The 14,804-nt window shown below is 40.3% G+C and overlaps 2 protein-coding genes and 1 non-coding gene across 9 annotated transcripts in view; 1 reads left to right on the top strand and 2 right to left on the bottom strand.

Moving 5' to 3' along the window:
- The window catches only part of srpk2 (SRSF protein kinase 2), a 71,940-nt gene extending 70,982 nt beyond the window's left edge, over positions 1-958 (bottom strand). For 3 of the 4 annotated variants that reach the window (XM_032590360.1, XM_032590381.1, XM_032590375.1), the window contains exons 1-2: positions 793-958; positions 507-576 (exon numbers count right to left, since the gene is read on the bottom strand). In XM_032590360.1, coding sequence (XP_032446251.1) covers positions 507-576; positions 793-943 — 221 coding nt within the window. In that variant the 5' untranslated portion in view covers positions 944-958. The remainder of the gene's footprint in view (positions 1-506; positions 577-792) is intronic. The other variant, XM_032590367.1, reaches the window with a different exon arrangement.
- A 1,334-nt stretch (positions 959-2,292) lies between these two features.
- Positions 2,293-2,366, bottom strand: trnat-agu (transfer RNA threonine (anticodon AGU)). Its single transcript has one exon. It is a non-coding gene; the product is annotated as a tRNA-Thr (tRNA).
- Positions 2,367-3,660: 1,294 nt separating this feature from the next.
- pus7 (pseudouridine synthase 7) lies at positions 3,661-13,665 on the top strand. 4 transcript variants are annotated; one of them, XM_032590287.1, is made up of 18 exons: positions 3,661-3,779; positions 3,960-4,064; positions 4,771-5,094; positions 5,190-5,274; positions 5,866-5,982; positions 6,087-6,231; positions 7,427-7,444; positions 7,750-7,861; positions 7,956-8,033; positions 8,215-8,343; positions 9,212-9,337; positions 9,429-9,490; positions 9,930-10,090; positions 10,250-10,376; positions 11,739-11,840; positions 12,076-12,205; positions 12,346-12,437; positions 13,201-13,665. In XM_032590287.1, the coding sequence occupies exons 1-18, from the start codon at positions 3,676-3,678 to the stop codon at positions 13,335-13,337; spliced, it is 2,154 nt and encodes a 717-aa protein (XP_032446178.1). In that variant the 5' UTR covers positions 3,661-3,675; the 3' UTR covers positions 13,338-13,665. The 4 variants fall into 4 exon arrangements, with proteins under 4 accessions (XP_032446178.1, XP_032446188.1, XP_032446185.1 ...); XM_032590297.1 differs by lacking the exon at positions 3,960-4,064; XM_032590294.1 differs by lacking the exon at positions 7,427-7,444.
- The last annotated feature ends 1,139 nt before the right edge of the window (positions 13,666-14,804 follow it).

Raw genomic sequence — 14,804 nt, 5'->3', positions numbered from 1 at the left:
GCGAAATCACGCTGAAATACTACTGCAAATCAAGAGCCGCAACCCGGGAAACAATGCTCCGATCAGCCGAGTAAAGTTACATAACATCCAACCCCCTAAAAAAAAAAAAAAGATAATAAAAAATAATAACAGACGGTATATGGGGGGCGGGGGGGCTCTGCCTACGCTTTAGGACGGAAAAAGCGTCACATGTAAAATAAAATCAAATCAAATAAAAACATCTAAGAAATTAAACCGAGAAGCCAGTGGAGGTGGTGAAAACACTGCACGGAATCGGCTGGCAACTTCAGATACTCCTCTGAAGGCTGCTCGGATGGAAGAACACGCCTTGTACCATGTGTCTAATATGCAGCCGCAGCGTCACGGTCACTCACTCACACACACGAGAAAGAACAAACTAAAGTCCTGCAAACGCAAACAAACGCGTCCCGTCCACTGGGCAGAACAATCCCCAACGACCCCACCACAACAACCACCACCACCTCCGCCGCCTCCGCCCCGCTTACCTCCGATGGTGACCCGCTTTATCCCTCTTCCCCTTCGGCCGCCTCTTCCTAGCCTGAATGGCCATCACTGCTGGTTCAAGTTTAGCGACGTTGAAGAAGTCCCATGAAAACAGTGGAGACACAGAGAGAGAGAAAACAACCCAACATCATCACCACCATTGGGGCTTAAAACTGGCTGCCACGGGTCATGTAGCGTCGTTTGTGACTGACGCTTTACGTCCCACCAGCCTGAGAGTTAAACACAGACAGGAGCCGGTTAGCAGAACCGGGTTAAAGAGATACGCACCTTTCTTGGAGCTCATGTTTTCTCCTCTTCCCCGGCAGCAGGGGCGGATAGTACGGCGGCGGCAGCCGGGTCCTCTCCCTCTGCACTCGCTCACACTAAACTCATCTGTGTTTGGATGACAGGCGCGCCCCCTGCCGACCGAAGCAGGCATCGGTAGGGATGGTTGGTGGATGTGGTTCAGGTTTTGAGATTAAATAGAGGGGCGGCGCGTATTCAGGGTTTCTTTCAGAAAAGTTGCTAACTGCTACCGCGGTTATCCAATGGGCCGCCATGTCTTTGAGACAAAAATGGTTCAAAGTTGACAGGAAATTTGAAAATATCGCTAGGTAATTATGTGTTATTGGAAGACATTACCAATACCTAGACATAAAACTATGAAGTTTTAGAGAAAGGCAAACATTTAAAAAACCTAAATGAATACACAAGCAATGTTTAGCCTGGTGGGGGCGCAAGTAAAGCCTGGTGGCCCGCCAGGCTTATAATGCATGGGTGGAAACCCTGCGTATTACTAAACAAATAAACTGTATTTAGAAATATACTGGATTGTAGATCGGGGCTAGGTTGTATTCGTATGAGTTTGATAATATTTCATAAGGCATTTAGCAAGGTATCACCTAAAAGTTCACATCTAAACAGCAACAAAACACAAGGAGGGAGGAAAAAACACAGCTGACACATAACATTTCAGCATAAATGTTATTGCAGAACAGCAATAAAAGAAAGCATGACTAATGTCCAGAAAGCTATTGTACACATTTAACGTCATAAAGGTACATCTTAATTTAAATACAGTCGTTCATTTGGGCAAGCAAGTGGAGAGAGCAGAAAGGAAAGAACCTTGAGCAGAAACATGCAGAGGCTTTTACCAAACAATTCAGGACAGACATGGCAGAACAAATGCAAAGTTATTAACAACAACAGGCTATATTTATCATGACTTAAAGAAAATATGCTCTTCACAATCTGTTGTCCAGCAGTCTAGGCTTGTAGAAGCAGAGCACAGAGTCAGACATAACTGAATCTCGCCAATAAAAACAGGATGGCTTAGTTAATGGCGTTAAAAGTAGACATGGTGTCTGCACCCTTTATTGAAACTGAGAGCTGGTTTTACAAGAAAAGAGCTGACAGCTCCACCTCCCATTCTACTCCTACACACTAACAACCATAACTACGTCCCGTAAAGTAACGAAAGCTTATTTTTCTGAACATATCTACATATGCCTGGAACAACCAAATATTAGACGTAGCCAGGTCAGTCTTACTGAGATGGAAGAGCATCTCAGTCATACTGATTAATTTTTGTTTGCTTTTAAACAAGATTACTTTGATATAAAAATGTTTTTATATCAGCAACAGCAAAATTCAAGAAACCTATCATGTACACTTTATAATACAGGATTATTTTTATTTTATTCAGAATACGACCATAGAGCTTGGATGTATGCATCTATATAAAACACCTGGTTGGCAGCTCCTATTACATAGAAATTAATACACAAAAGGCACCGCTGGGATTTGAACCCAGGATCTCCTGTTTACTAGACAGGCGCTTTAACCAACTAAGCCACGGCGCCACTAATTGGAAACCCCAATATCTACTTTTGAATACATAGTGATGCATGTCTATTCATTTCTAACGATGAAGTATATAGTAGACAACTTACAAAAGTATCATAATTATTATTTTCTTTTTCGTGAAGGGCTTTTTTTAGATTATATATATTAGATGTGTCAAGTCACTAATGCGGTGTGATAAAGTGTGTTTGATATGAAATTCTTTTGGAAGGGTTTTTACTGATTGCCTTTTCATGTTGTATTTTCCGCTCATGGAAAAAAATGTTGCAGAATGTGATGCAGCACAAAGCGCTCATATAACTGCATATACATATAAAGCCATCGTAAAATTGTTTTCTGAGATTCTCAATTTTTTAAAAAATTAGAATGTTGGTGGTTTTAATTAGTTTTAGTTACTTATTTGTTTTTTTCATTCACAAATTATTATAAGCCTCTAAAGATGCCACATTCTTTATGGAAAGAATAATAAAATGTCCAAATTTGTAATTTTATTTTATTTTTAATAAGACGAGGTTGGTCAAGCCCTGTAAATGCAAAATGTGAAATGACATCTGCAGTCAACCAATGTACATTATGTTTTTTTTTGTTTGTTTTTTTAATTAAGTGTTAGCCTTAAATTTAAAACATACCAATAACAACTTACTCACTTATTGGTTATTGTTTTGATACATTCGGCTAGGTTGTTGCAGCAATGGCTGCTTTCCTACCAATCTGTATGAAACCAAAGGAGCGGGGACTTCTGTGCAACTACTTTGGTATGGCTCCCTCTAGAGGCCAAATTGAACGTGGGAAACTTCATTAAGTAGTTCAAGAGAAAAAACGAGGCACTTTTAAAATAAATACACCACATAGATGCAGTCATTTGTATAGGAGTCTCAACTAAATATTGAATGTATGCACTGTACAAAACATATTTTTCAATAGGTCGTCAGTCTTGTATTGAATTTTTTTCTTGGTAATATCTCGTGGTTGAGGGTGTAAATGACAGTATGCAGATCACATCAGTCATCACCCTAACTGTCTCGGTCATTACACATTTCTGTGACATTAATTAAAACATTAATTTCACTGTAACGAGCAAAATTAAAAGCCTGAAATGTATCACTTTTTGTGTGGTTAATGTATTTATTATGCGAGGTTTGTTTCTTTATCAAATTGGTAAAATTAATACATTTTCCATTATACCCTAATGAGGTTTTTTTTTTTTTCAACTTTCTCTATTGCGTTGTCATTTTTGTTAAAAGTTAATAAAGCTGCATTTTGAAGTCATTAAACGCGTCACTTCCTCATTGTCAGCTCCTCCAGCCAATGGACGGGCTTTGGGCTTCGATGTGTTTCCGGGGTCTTTCACACACGCACGTGCAGTTTTTCTTTACCACTTTCCGTCCTCCGTTGAACATCGACACAAACAGGTAAACAGGTAAACAGGTGTACGTCAGCAATCCCAGCGTCGCCTGCTTTTATTTACTCGTTGTTCCATTTTACGTTCGGCTCTCCAAATGTCGACCTAGCTTCCTCAGCGTTAGCACCGTCTGGCTTTAGCTGCTTAGTTTTAACATGATTGTGATGGTGGGGTTTCCTGTCGTTGTCAGCGTCAAGCTTTGGGTTCTTAAGACGTTTCTGCGACTGCCTGTTCGGCGGAAGAGAAGAAGAGTTTTCCAGATTCACAGACATTCCCTGCTCCGGCTCTGTAAGCAGTATGTGTTCAGATGAATCTCTCTCTGTTTACCCGGTCATCCTCTGTACAAGCTGGGACCTTCAGCGTCCTGGTCACAGCTGTGGACATCAGGAAAGTCGATCCAGCATTGTAGGGCTGCAACTAACAATTATTTTAGTTGTCGCCTATTTTGACGATTAATCCTATAAAAAAAACCCCACTTTCTGTAGATTTTTAATTTACACATTTTTAAAACAATATTAGAAATACTTTAAAAATGCAAAAAGGTGTATAATTCGAGTCCCCTGTTAAATAAGAATATTAACATTTGAAAGCAATAACATAGCAATCCTTTAGCACAGGATGCGTCTGCATGGGTGGCACATGAAAAACATATTTACAGACAGTTTACATATACAGTATATATAAAAATTTTAAATAGAAAATGTTTGTAATTTTTGTACCGTTTTGGCTTAATTATTGCTCTGAGTATGCTACTCTTTTTTTTTTTTCAGTCCAGTTAATGATTAATTGATGACTAAAGTAGCTGATGATTAGTTCAATAATCGATTCATCACAATTAATCGTTTCAGCTGACACGCATTGCACTTGAAATATAATAATTAAGCCACCAACTACTTTTGGCTGCAGTCATTTTCTGTCACACGTCGCCGTGACAGAAAATGTATTTAAGGAACGTTGTGTAGTACATTTAGAGCAACAAGAAATGTTTTATTTTGCTTTAGCTCGACTTTGATGGCTGAGTCAGAGCCTGTGTCTGACGCCACCCCGGTCGGAGAGAAGAGAACCTGTCTGCTGCACGGGGACGAAGAGACGCCAGCCAAAAAGCCAAAAGTTGACGGTGAAAACGGGAACGCTCCCAACCCAGATGGCGGCGGCGGCGGCGGTGGTGAGGAGGAGGAGGAGCAGCCGGAAGGACCGGCGAGTGATGGAGAGGAGGACGGCGAGAGCTTTGCTGACATGATGAAGCACGGCCTGACTGAGACGGATGTCGGCATCCTGAAGTACGTCAGTGACCACGAAGGGTTCTCTGGAATCCTCAAGGAAAGGTTTGGTTCTCCTCTGGCTTTGCTCAATAATATGTTTATGAGTACATCTTCACATTTGTTCGATAAACGGATCTTTTCTTATGGCTTGTGTTCAGGTATTCTGATTTTGTCGTGCACGAAATCAACAAACAAGGAAAGATGGTGCATTTAGATGATCTCTCCATCCCAGCAGACAGTGAGGTAAGATATCGGTTGTCTTCCATTCCAGCATCAAGTAGGGACGTCCCGCCTGAAAAACAGAGTGGTCATTTAAGAAACTTTATTTGCTGTTTTTGCTTCCAACGTCTTAAATTTTAATCACTAGTGTTTCGGCAACTTTGTGCGCAGCATTCAGTGCGAGTCGCAAGACCCAGAGAGACGGGAAGCTGCAGCAACCGATACAGCCTTTTTTTCAGCATCAACTTCTTTGCAAAAGGGGGAAAACAACCAAATCGCTGTGTGGGGGGAAAGTTAGATAAAAGCTAAAAATGTCAGCAAAGCGACACTGGCAGCCTGTAAGTGACTCATAAACAACTCAAGGAAGATGGGGCTATTTGTGAAGAAATGCTGTCAAAGTTTAGGGTTTCTAATCCTCCTTTCCAAATGTTTTTTTTTTTTTTCCAATTTAGAAGATATCTCTTGTAAACGTGGTTTTGCAAACAATCAGAAATACGACATTAATGCCACTAGCCAAACTGACAATGTCGAGAAAAAAGTCTTTTTGTTTAAATCTATGCATGATCATGATTTATCCGAAGCGTTCTTCTTCTGTTGTGCGCTTGTTGTTTTTAGGAAGGAGCGGAACCCGAGCAACAACCGAATGAGTGCGACGTGCTGACGGAGGAGCAGAGACAGCAGCTCGGTGAGCTGCAGCTCTTCAAGAACAAAGAAGGAAACGTCTCCATCGAGGTGAGCCCGAAGGAGACCCGCGTCCTCTTTCAGCGCAGAACTCCCAGAGGAGCACCACGGTCCAATGAGATTTTTCTCCACCATGTTTTTTCCCACTTTCGTAGGTAAAAGACGATACGAAGGAGAAAAGAACGCTCGTCCACAAAGCCATCAAGACTCAGTTCCCTGGTCTGGAAACAAAGACCGAAGAGAAAGAAGGTCATAAGTTCATAGTGGCCTACCATGCTGCAGGGAAGAAGGCTTTAGCAGGTAAACGTAACTCTCGACTTGTACATTATTGCGGTTTGCTGCATGTTCTCTTCACCTGTACCCAGACTGCAGAGCCTTCCAATGGTATACTCACCTTCATTTTCTTCCCTCCACATTTTCTCACGTTACAACCAAAACTTTAATGTAGAATTACAAAACCGTGCATAGTTGTGAAGGGCAAGGAGAACGATACGAAGGTTTATTTTGTCAGTGAAAATCTGAAAAGTGTGGCAGGTGCAGGTGGTTGTAGCATGACAAAATGGGTTCGAGATCATCTGCAAGCCGCTGTATGTCGCATGCACATGTGCATGATTAACACATCTGCATGATTCTGCTCAGAGATCACACACACAACCTACTTATTGTAATGCTTTATTATTATTATTATTGTTATTAGTAGTAGTAGTAGTAGTATGTTTAATATTTGGGATCAGTTCTGAAAAAACAAAAATCAATTCTGCGTAAAAACATTTCAACAGAGAGCAGTTCTCCCAGGCTCCTGCATGACTTACGTCAGGGGTGTCCAAAGTGCGGCCGGGGGGCCATTTGTGGCCCCTGGACTAATTTTCTTTGTGGTCCTAAGCTCCAGTTCAGGAACGATGCAGCTTTGGCTCGTCCAGCACAGGTGGTTGATGCGGACGACTTTATTTTAATCAGGGTAGAACTATTACTGACCTAATTTTCTTACAATGGAAAATGCTAAGTACAAGACAAGGTGTTCATGTTTTTATAACCAAGCCTTTATAATCAATACAACCAGAGGCTTTTAGTTTGCTGCACTATCATCAGATTTTTAACATTTATAACATTTGGCTAAATGGTGCAAACATTTTTGAAACAACGTGACCCAAATGTTGTTCTTGTAATTCAGAATAAATCTGTTCAATCGAGCCCAAAAACATTTGGGGAAAAAATTTATTTTCCTTCAATGCAGCAAACGTGCAAAATCCTCTCCAGTTTTGGACGGACAACTAACAACACTTTCCTACGAAAAAAAAGAAGTATTTGCTTGATTTTAGTTTCTTCTTCTTATTATTATTGTTTATGTCCACAAGTGCTTTTGACTTGACACGTGACAAAAAGTTTGGACACCCCTGACCCACATCCTGACATGGCAACCTGTCCTTTGGTTTGTTAGAGCCTCTTTTCTTAGTAACATTATTCTATCCTCCTTTTGCTCTTCTCTTGTGGATAGAAGTCAAAACAGCTGCAGGTAAGAACTGATTCTCCACGCAAGACAGTGGCTCTGGTTGAGATTTATGCTGAGTTACTAAGTGTAAAGGAGTAAAATCAGAAATGTAACATAACCACTTACAGATTGAGCCTAAATTAGTTTATGATTGTGTCTCGTGTAAAGCATTGAAAGGGGTCGTCTAAATCACGCTGCCAAACACGTTTGTATCTTCAACTTTGTTGGTGGAATCGTGGCGTTTTTAGTGAGTTTTTGTATTCTAAATAGTTTATTTGAAATGTTTCTCATCATGTTTTTTTATTTTTTTATTTCTGTTTCCACAAAAGCTCCAAGGAAGCACTTTTGGCCCAAAAACCGCGGCAGTTATTGCCACTTTGCTCTTTACAAGGAGAACAAAGACACCATGGATGCCATCAATGTGCTCTCAAAGTTCCTCAGGTCTGATTTTGATGCGAATTATTATTTTTCTTTTATTTATACGCAAGTAACAAGGCGATGTAAAGGTGTGTGCAACGATCCATGGTTTTTCCAGGCTTAGACCCAACATGTTCTCCTACATGGGCACCAAGGACAAGAGGGCCATCACAGTTCAGGAAATTGCAGTTCTCAAGTGAGTGGTAAACCCGTTTTTGTTTTGTTTTTGGCTAATTTGCTGCTACAACCGTTGCCATTCTGATATACATGAACTGTTTGGTGTGGGACTTGTTACATTTGTCTGTGGTTGCTGGAAAATCGACCACAGATTTTCCGATTTGTGGATCCGACTTGTCGTTTTCCTGCTGCTTACGTAGGATCACCGCAGAGAGGTTGGCTCACCTCAACAAGTGCCTCATGAACCTGAAGCTCGGCAACTTCTGCTACAAAAACCACCCTCTGAAGCTCGGGGAGCTGCAGGGAAACCACTTCACTGTGGTCATCAGGTCAGCAGACACAGGAACAGCATGAGTATGTTGCACAAACAATTCACAAATAAGCAACGTACAACAACAAATCTGTTTTTAGATCCGATGTTTAGAGGTTTTGTACTTTTTGCTGTTTGCAACCCCACCTTTCTTTTGCAAGCTAAAACGGCATCATGACTAAATACCGATATGTTAAAAACCATCAGCCAATACTAATTTTATTGCCAATAATATCGTGTATCCCTGGCATCCATTTATTTTGGGATTTAATCCTCCAACAAAAATATTGAATGAAACTCAAAATGTTGTTTTCGACAACTTTTTGAACAGGATGTTATACTTCTTTTCTTTTTGTAGCCAGCACTGCTCTAAAAAATTTTATTTAGTTTTTTCTTTGTTGTTTGCGTCCAAAAAAAAGAGGCATTATCGAGGTGACGCCTTTTGTAAAGCTTGAATAGTTTTTGTTTCATCGATTAATCAAATTTTCTGTTTTAGAAGATTCATTTTGGGAAAATAATTTTTTTTTTTCACCATTGCATTCCCTGGGGATCCCCAGCCAAGAACTGCCATCTTGTTTGACAAGCGTGCTTCAATTTGGGTCAAGTCACAGAAGGAATTATTGAAATAAAGGCTATTTAAAAAAAACAACAACATTTTCTTAGGGTAAAAAGTTAGATTAAAATTGAACCAGCCCTATATTCTGTAAATGTTGCAAAAACTGGACTCGTGAGGGGAAGAGCAGCTGATGTTCCAAAGAAGTGAATTTTGCCTCAAGAGTTTAAATACAGTTTTAGTTTTGTGATGGCACAAAGCACTTGTCAGAATTTTTTCTAGTTTATATCAAAGCTACTTTTTGATTTGAACTCTCTCTGTTGTTTCTCACAAGGAACATCTCAGGAACGGACGAGCAGGTCCATCAGGCCATGGGGTCCCTCAAGCAGACCGGCTTCATCAACTACTACGGGATGCAGCGCTTCGGCACCACTGCCGTGCCCACGCAGCAAGTAGGCAGGTGATCTGCCTGCAGAAATTCCTGACAGGATGCGACGAATTATGACGCGCTGGAGGGAGAACTCAGATCGCCTGGTTTCGCTCTGTTTCAGGGCCATCCTGAGAAACGACTGGAACCAAGTGGTGGATTTGATTCTCAAACCTCGACCTGGAGGTTGAATTTTTATTTTTTTTTCTCTTTGCTTTTAAAGCTGCTTGCCAGACTTTTTTTTTTTTTTTAAGTGCATCTTACTTAGTTTAGATAGAAATGAAAGCATGCCATTGTTTTGAATTTAATTTTCTTTTTGCTGCTGTAAATAATTATGTAAGATGAAATGTTCCCTTCCTAAAACAAACTCCAATGCCGCTGATGACATCACATAAGGCAGAAAGCAACTGATGGAGTTTTTGTTTGAGTACATTGACTGTATTTGTTTTTTTGTGTTTTTAATCGGTCTTCCTTCAAATATATTTGCTCCTGCAGCTGAAATACTTAAAGTTTACATATACTTTACTAAAACACCAGAGGTGACTCAAATTTTTGTATCTGCACAGTCCGAACTACAGCTGTAGACGGTATCTCACACCTTCTTTGTCTGGATCACTTTCTGCAGCAGAGAAAGAATATCTGGTTCGCTGCAGGGAGGAGTGGGCGAAGACTCAGGACCCAGAGGCTGCGCTGAAAAAGCTGCCAAACAAGCGCTGCGTGGAGGGACAGCTGCTCCGGGGCCTGTCCATGTACGGCAAGAAAAACATCGTCACCGCCTTCGGATTGGTTGGTTCCATATCTTCTATACCGGGCGTTGAGGGGAAGAAAAACCCTGTGCAACGAATGCTCTTTTATGTTTCTCCCCTGTCGAAGCTTGTGCAAATATGAATTCAGCAGAGATAATAAATGCGCTGATTTAAAAAAAAAAAAGTGTTTATTTCCCAGATCCCCCGGAACAACCGGCTGATGTACGTTCACAGCTACCAGAGCGTGGTGTGGAACGCCATGGCGAGTCGCAGGATCGAAGCCTTCGGCCTGAAGGCGGTGGAGGGCGATCTGGTTCTCAGAGGAAGTAAGTTCGGTTTTTCTTCGACTGGCAAACGTTCACTGACGATCCCTTTTCATGCTTTCATTCGTGTGAGGGAGATGTGAGCCAGCTGCTCGTTGTCAGTCAAACCAGATGATATGAGAACATGGACCAACAAGGACACAGATCAGAAGAGGAAAGACAATTTGTACATAGTGAGAACAAGTTTTTATAAACATAACTGTATAAGATCATAACTGTGGGTTAGTCCATAAGATGACATAATCGGTTTCTTGTCATTATTGGTGCATTACATGTTATTGGGGATGCACCAATATGAAACTTTAAGCCAATATATATATACGATATTTTGTGCTCTGATGGCCTGAGCCAGACTTTAAAAACTGCTCATTTTGCATGTGGTGGAGTTTACAAATGCTGTTGGATTTGTATTCATTTAATACACTCAAATATTAGATTTTTTTTTTTTTTTAATTTTTGGCATGGAGCCATCTGCCAGAAGTTTTAAACTAATTCACAAATTTGTACCTGCAAATGTGTAGACCTGCCTATTAATGTTTTGCAATTGGCATGAGTAAATTTTTTTATTTTTTTTTGTCTGGGATAGGATACCAAAACGGGCTCTCACCCCAGGGGTCCTTATTCTTTTAAATACGCCTCTGGTTGTGGCTAATAGCCAAATTTAGCAATATTATACTTATCATATACATTTCCATACCATTTGAACACCGTGAAAAAACTACACACACTGCTGGAATTAAAAAATACAACTAGTAATGCATAATACATCGGCATTGACATCGTTGTCATAGTCGGTGTCACATGACCAAACAAACGCAAATGGCAACAATATGGGAACACATATCGACATCGGTCCAATGAACCGGGGCCATTATGCTAAAAAATGACCAAGATGGGCTGATGCCGACATTAATGCCGACATGTCATGCATCCCTACATATTATCAGTGAAGATTGTCACCTACCGTTCTGGATAGTTCGTCTCTCACACTTTCTGTGTTCTTACCTGCAAAATGCAGACCCTTCTCCCATTTCTAGTTTTGTCTGTCAACACCAAGTTAATAGAAAACCTGCTTAGAGAAGCACAACTAGGACAGTTGTTAGCCAAACTGAAGTCATACGCAGAGAACCTAATGTTATTCTTCAGTGTTTCATCCATGCTTGGCTTGTGTACCATAACAGAGTACACACACACACACATGCAGACACACGGGGGGATGATGACTTAGAAAAACATCCGCCTCTTGTTCCGAAAGTATTTCTAAACTAAAATGGACAGAGTTTGGTTTAAAAATAACTTATCATATAGGAAAATGCTATTAGAAGCTGAATTTTCAGCCTTTTTGCTTCTCGTCTGCTCCCACAGCCACAGCACACGTCCTGAGTGCCGAGGAGGCCGAGAGCCACTCCATCCATGACATCGTGATGCCGCTTCCTGGGTATGATGTCATTTACCCCTCCCACCACAGTAAGACATGTCTTTGTGATTTCCTTTCTTCTTATTATAAACATAAATTTATTAGGAGAAATAAATTTCTTGCTGCAAGGCAACAGCTATATATATATTTATATATAAATAAAGATTTAAAAATGAAATAAATCTCTTTTTTTTTTTTTTAAATTGGAAAGTGTAAATGTAAATGATTACATCTGTACCTGTCATGGTTCCTAAATTAAAACTTCATCCATCTTGTTTCTGCCAGTCGGTGAGGGATACAGGGAGCTGCTCTCTGCTGACGGCCTGGACCTGGACAACATGAGGCACAAAGTGAAGGACTACTCCCTGGCCGGAGCCTACAGGCGCATCATCGTCAGACCCACTGATGTCAGCTGGTTAGCAGGATTTCATGTTTTGTTTCTTTTTCCTACTTTAACCCTCTTGGTGGTTAAATAATGAAGACTTTTGTTTGGATGCTGCAGTGATTTCATCTGCTTTAATAAGAGACACCGATGCTTCGTTCTCTTGTTTGCAGGGAGGTGATTCACTATGACGACCCCCGGATCTCTCTGGTGCACAGCGATTTTGAGAAGCTGGAGAATAAACCTGCTCCTGTCTTCAACCAAGGTCTGCTCATTTCAGATCTTCTTTGAACGGAAGTCACAGGAAAACTTTTTTTTTTACCTAGACAGTCTATGTATTTTTAAAGATGCAACCTGTTTTTTGTTCGTCAAAAGTAACCAAAGTGATTAAAGTGTAAAACAACAAGATGACTTAAACCAACAACATATGGTCTCCCAATCGAACGTTGCTAAATTCTCTGGAGTGAAGTCTCTGATAAAGCTGAACTCTGAAGTACCTGATGTTGCCTGTCTGTCACACGCATCCCCAAGCTGCTTTTTTAAAAATCGCATAATGTTTTCATGTAAAAACGTAGCTTCTCTTCATCATATCCACGTTTCCTCTCAAGTTCATAGAGCGCTGCTAAAACCGTTAAACATTAAATTTTAAGCTGAACAAAGCGAAGCACTACATCTATTCAGCAGGAGCAACGACCTTTTCAGTGCATTACCTCCACTCACAATTATTTGCATTGAAGCGTTTAGCTAGAAAATGTATTGAAACTGAATAAACATGCTAGCATTGGCATAGCTGCATGTCTCAGGACTATATCAGAACACTGTGTAGTAGCTTTCTTGAGCCAGCGGAACCGCGTTCAAGCAGAATATTAAGGTTGATGTGAAGAAACTCCAGTTGGTTCTAAATCTGTCGTGAAAAAGCGATGGACTGCAGCGTCCTGAACGTCGTCGGCGGGTTAGAATGTCAGCTGCTACTAAAACCATCTGATGCTAGAGATGACCTGTGCTGTCTAACTGATTCCTCCTCACAGACGGGAAGTACCGGGCTCTGCGGATGGAGTTCTCCCTGCCTCCCTCAACTTACGCTACCATGGCGATCCGGGAGGTCCTCAAGTTGGACACCAGCATCAAGAAACAGACGCAGCTCAACACCGTTTGGTTTAACTGAGGTCAGATGACTTGTTGGCCTCGAACTGGGCTGCTGCAGGCACAAATCTACGTAACGAGTTATTTTAGAGTTCGATGTGTAGAGAGTATCTGAAAGAGCAACAACTCTGTGAACATGTTTGTTGTCTATGGTGTGTAAAAGGATGAAGAGCAAAACAACAATATCCAATTTTATGATTTTACTGTATATTTTCAGCGATAACATAAGTAAGAGCTTCGCATTCCGGGTGCTTATCACTGATGCTAGTTTGTACAGAAATGTTTTATTTTATTTTATTTTTTTTTTTTATTTCTGGCTGTAAATAGGAGTAAACTTAAAGTGACTAACATCTGAGTCTGATTTCATTTATTAAAATCATTTATTGCTACGGTTTAGAGCATATCCAGCAAATATAAAACTAAAGTTTATAATTATTACAGTAATGTAGTAAACACCACCATAACACAGTCAAACTTTTTTTTTTATTTTTTTTTTTACATTTCCTGTTTAGAAAATGACACACAGTTAAGAAAAGTTACAAAAATATTTGAAAAAATCTCTTGTTTACAGCTATTTAAAAAATGCCAGTCATTTCATCACAAGGTTTTAATGAGGCTGGTTTATATACATGGGTAAAATAAGGTGATGTCTAACTCAGTGCTGCCCCTCCCCCACTGGTTGCCAGGCAGTTGACTGTGAGCTTATCACACCTTCCATGCCAACAGACGCGGCAAATTAAGCTATGTTAAAATATTTCTGAATAGAGTGAAAATTAAATAAGCAACACCCATCACTCCTATTAAGGCAACACTGCTTTAAAACTAACGTTTTAACAAGCAACAAGTCTAATTAGCTAACTAATATCAGCTCTAAATACTTACTCCAGAAGATAATTAAATGGAACTCATGCATCATCCAAATATAAAGAGTCGTGGACTGTGACGCAGTTGGCGGGAAAGACATCCAACGAATCTGAAGTTGGCAAGCCCAGCTAATCCACTCGAATTGATGTTGCTATCACTCTTAACTTCTCTCTGGCTGTATGGTCAGAGACACGCTAGAGTCAGCCTCAGTCAAACAAATCCAAAACAAAAATCTATGAAAAGAACTAATCAATGTCCAATGTCTGTTACACTAAATATATTCTGTGAAGTACACCATTGTCACCTTTGACGCCTTTATTTTGGATCAAAATTCAAGTTATTTTGTGAAGCAACGTTTAAAAAATATTGATATAAGGAGCACTCATGTTTTTATGTATTTTCATCTTCTGGATTACAGAATAAGGAAAGGTCTGTGCTTCAGTTTTCTTCTTTCCATACCCATACTTACTCGGACTTGAAGGAGATGATAAAAGACGTTCTATTCTAGAAAGCTTTAGCAGTTCCTATTTTGGCCTCCTTTTGTATTCTTCCAGGTCATTTTGCTCAGAAAACTGACCTGTAGCCTGTTCCACCGGCCATCACAGCATCATTCTCTGCAATAAAT

This window comes from Xiphophorus hellerii, chromosome 2 (genome assembly GCF_003331165.1).
Source record: "Xiphophorus hellerii strain 12219 chromosome 2, Xiphophorus_hellerii-4.1, whole genome shotgun sequence".
NCBI classification, from domain to species: Eukaryota; Metazoa; Chordata; class Actinopteri; order Cyprinodontiformes; family Poeciliidae; genus Xiphophorus; species Xiphophorus hellerii.
Note: the sequence above shows the minus strand (reverse complement) of the source record. Positions and strands in the feature narration are given on the sequence as shown.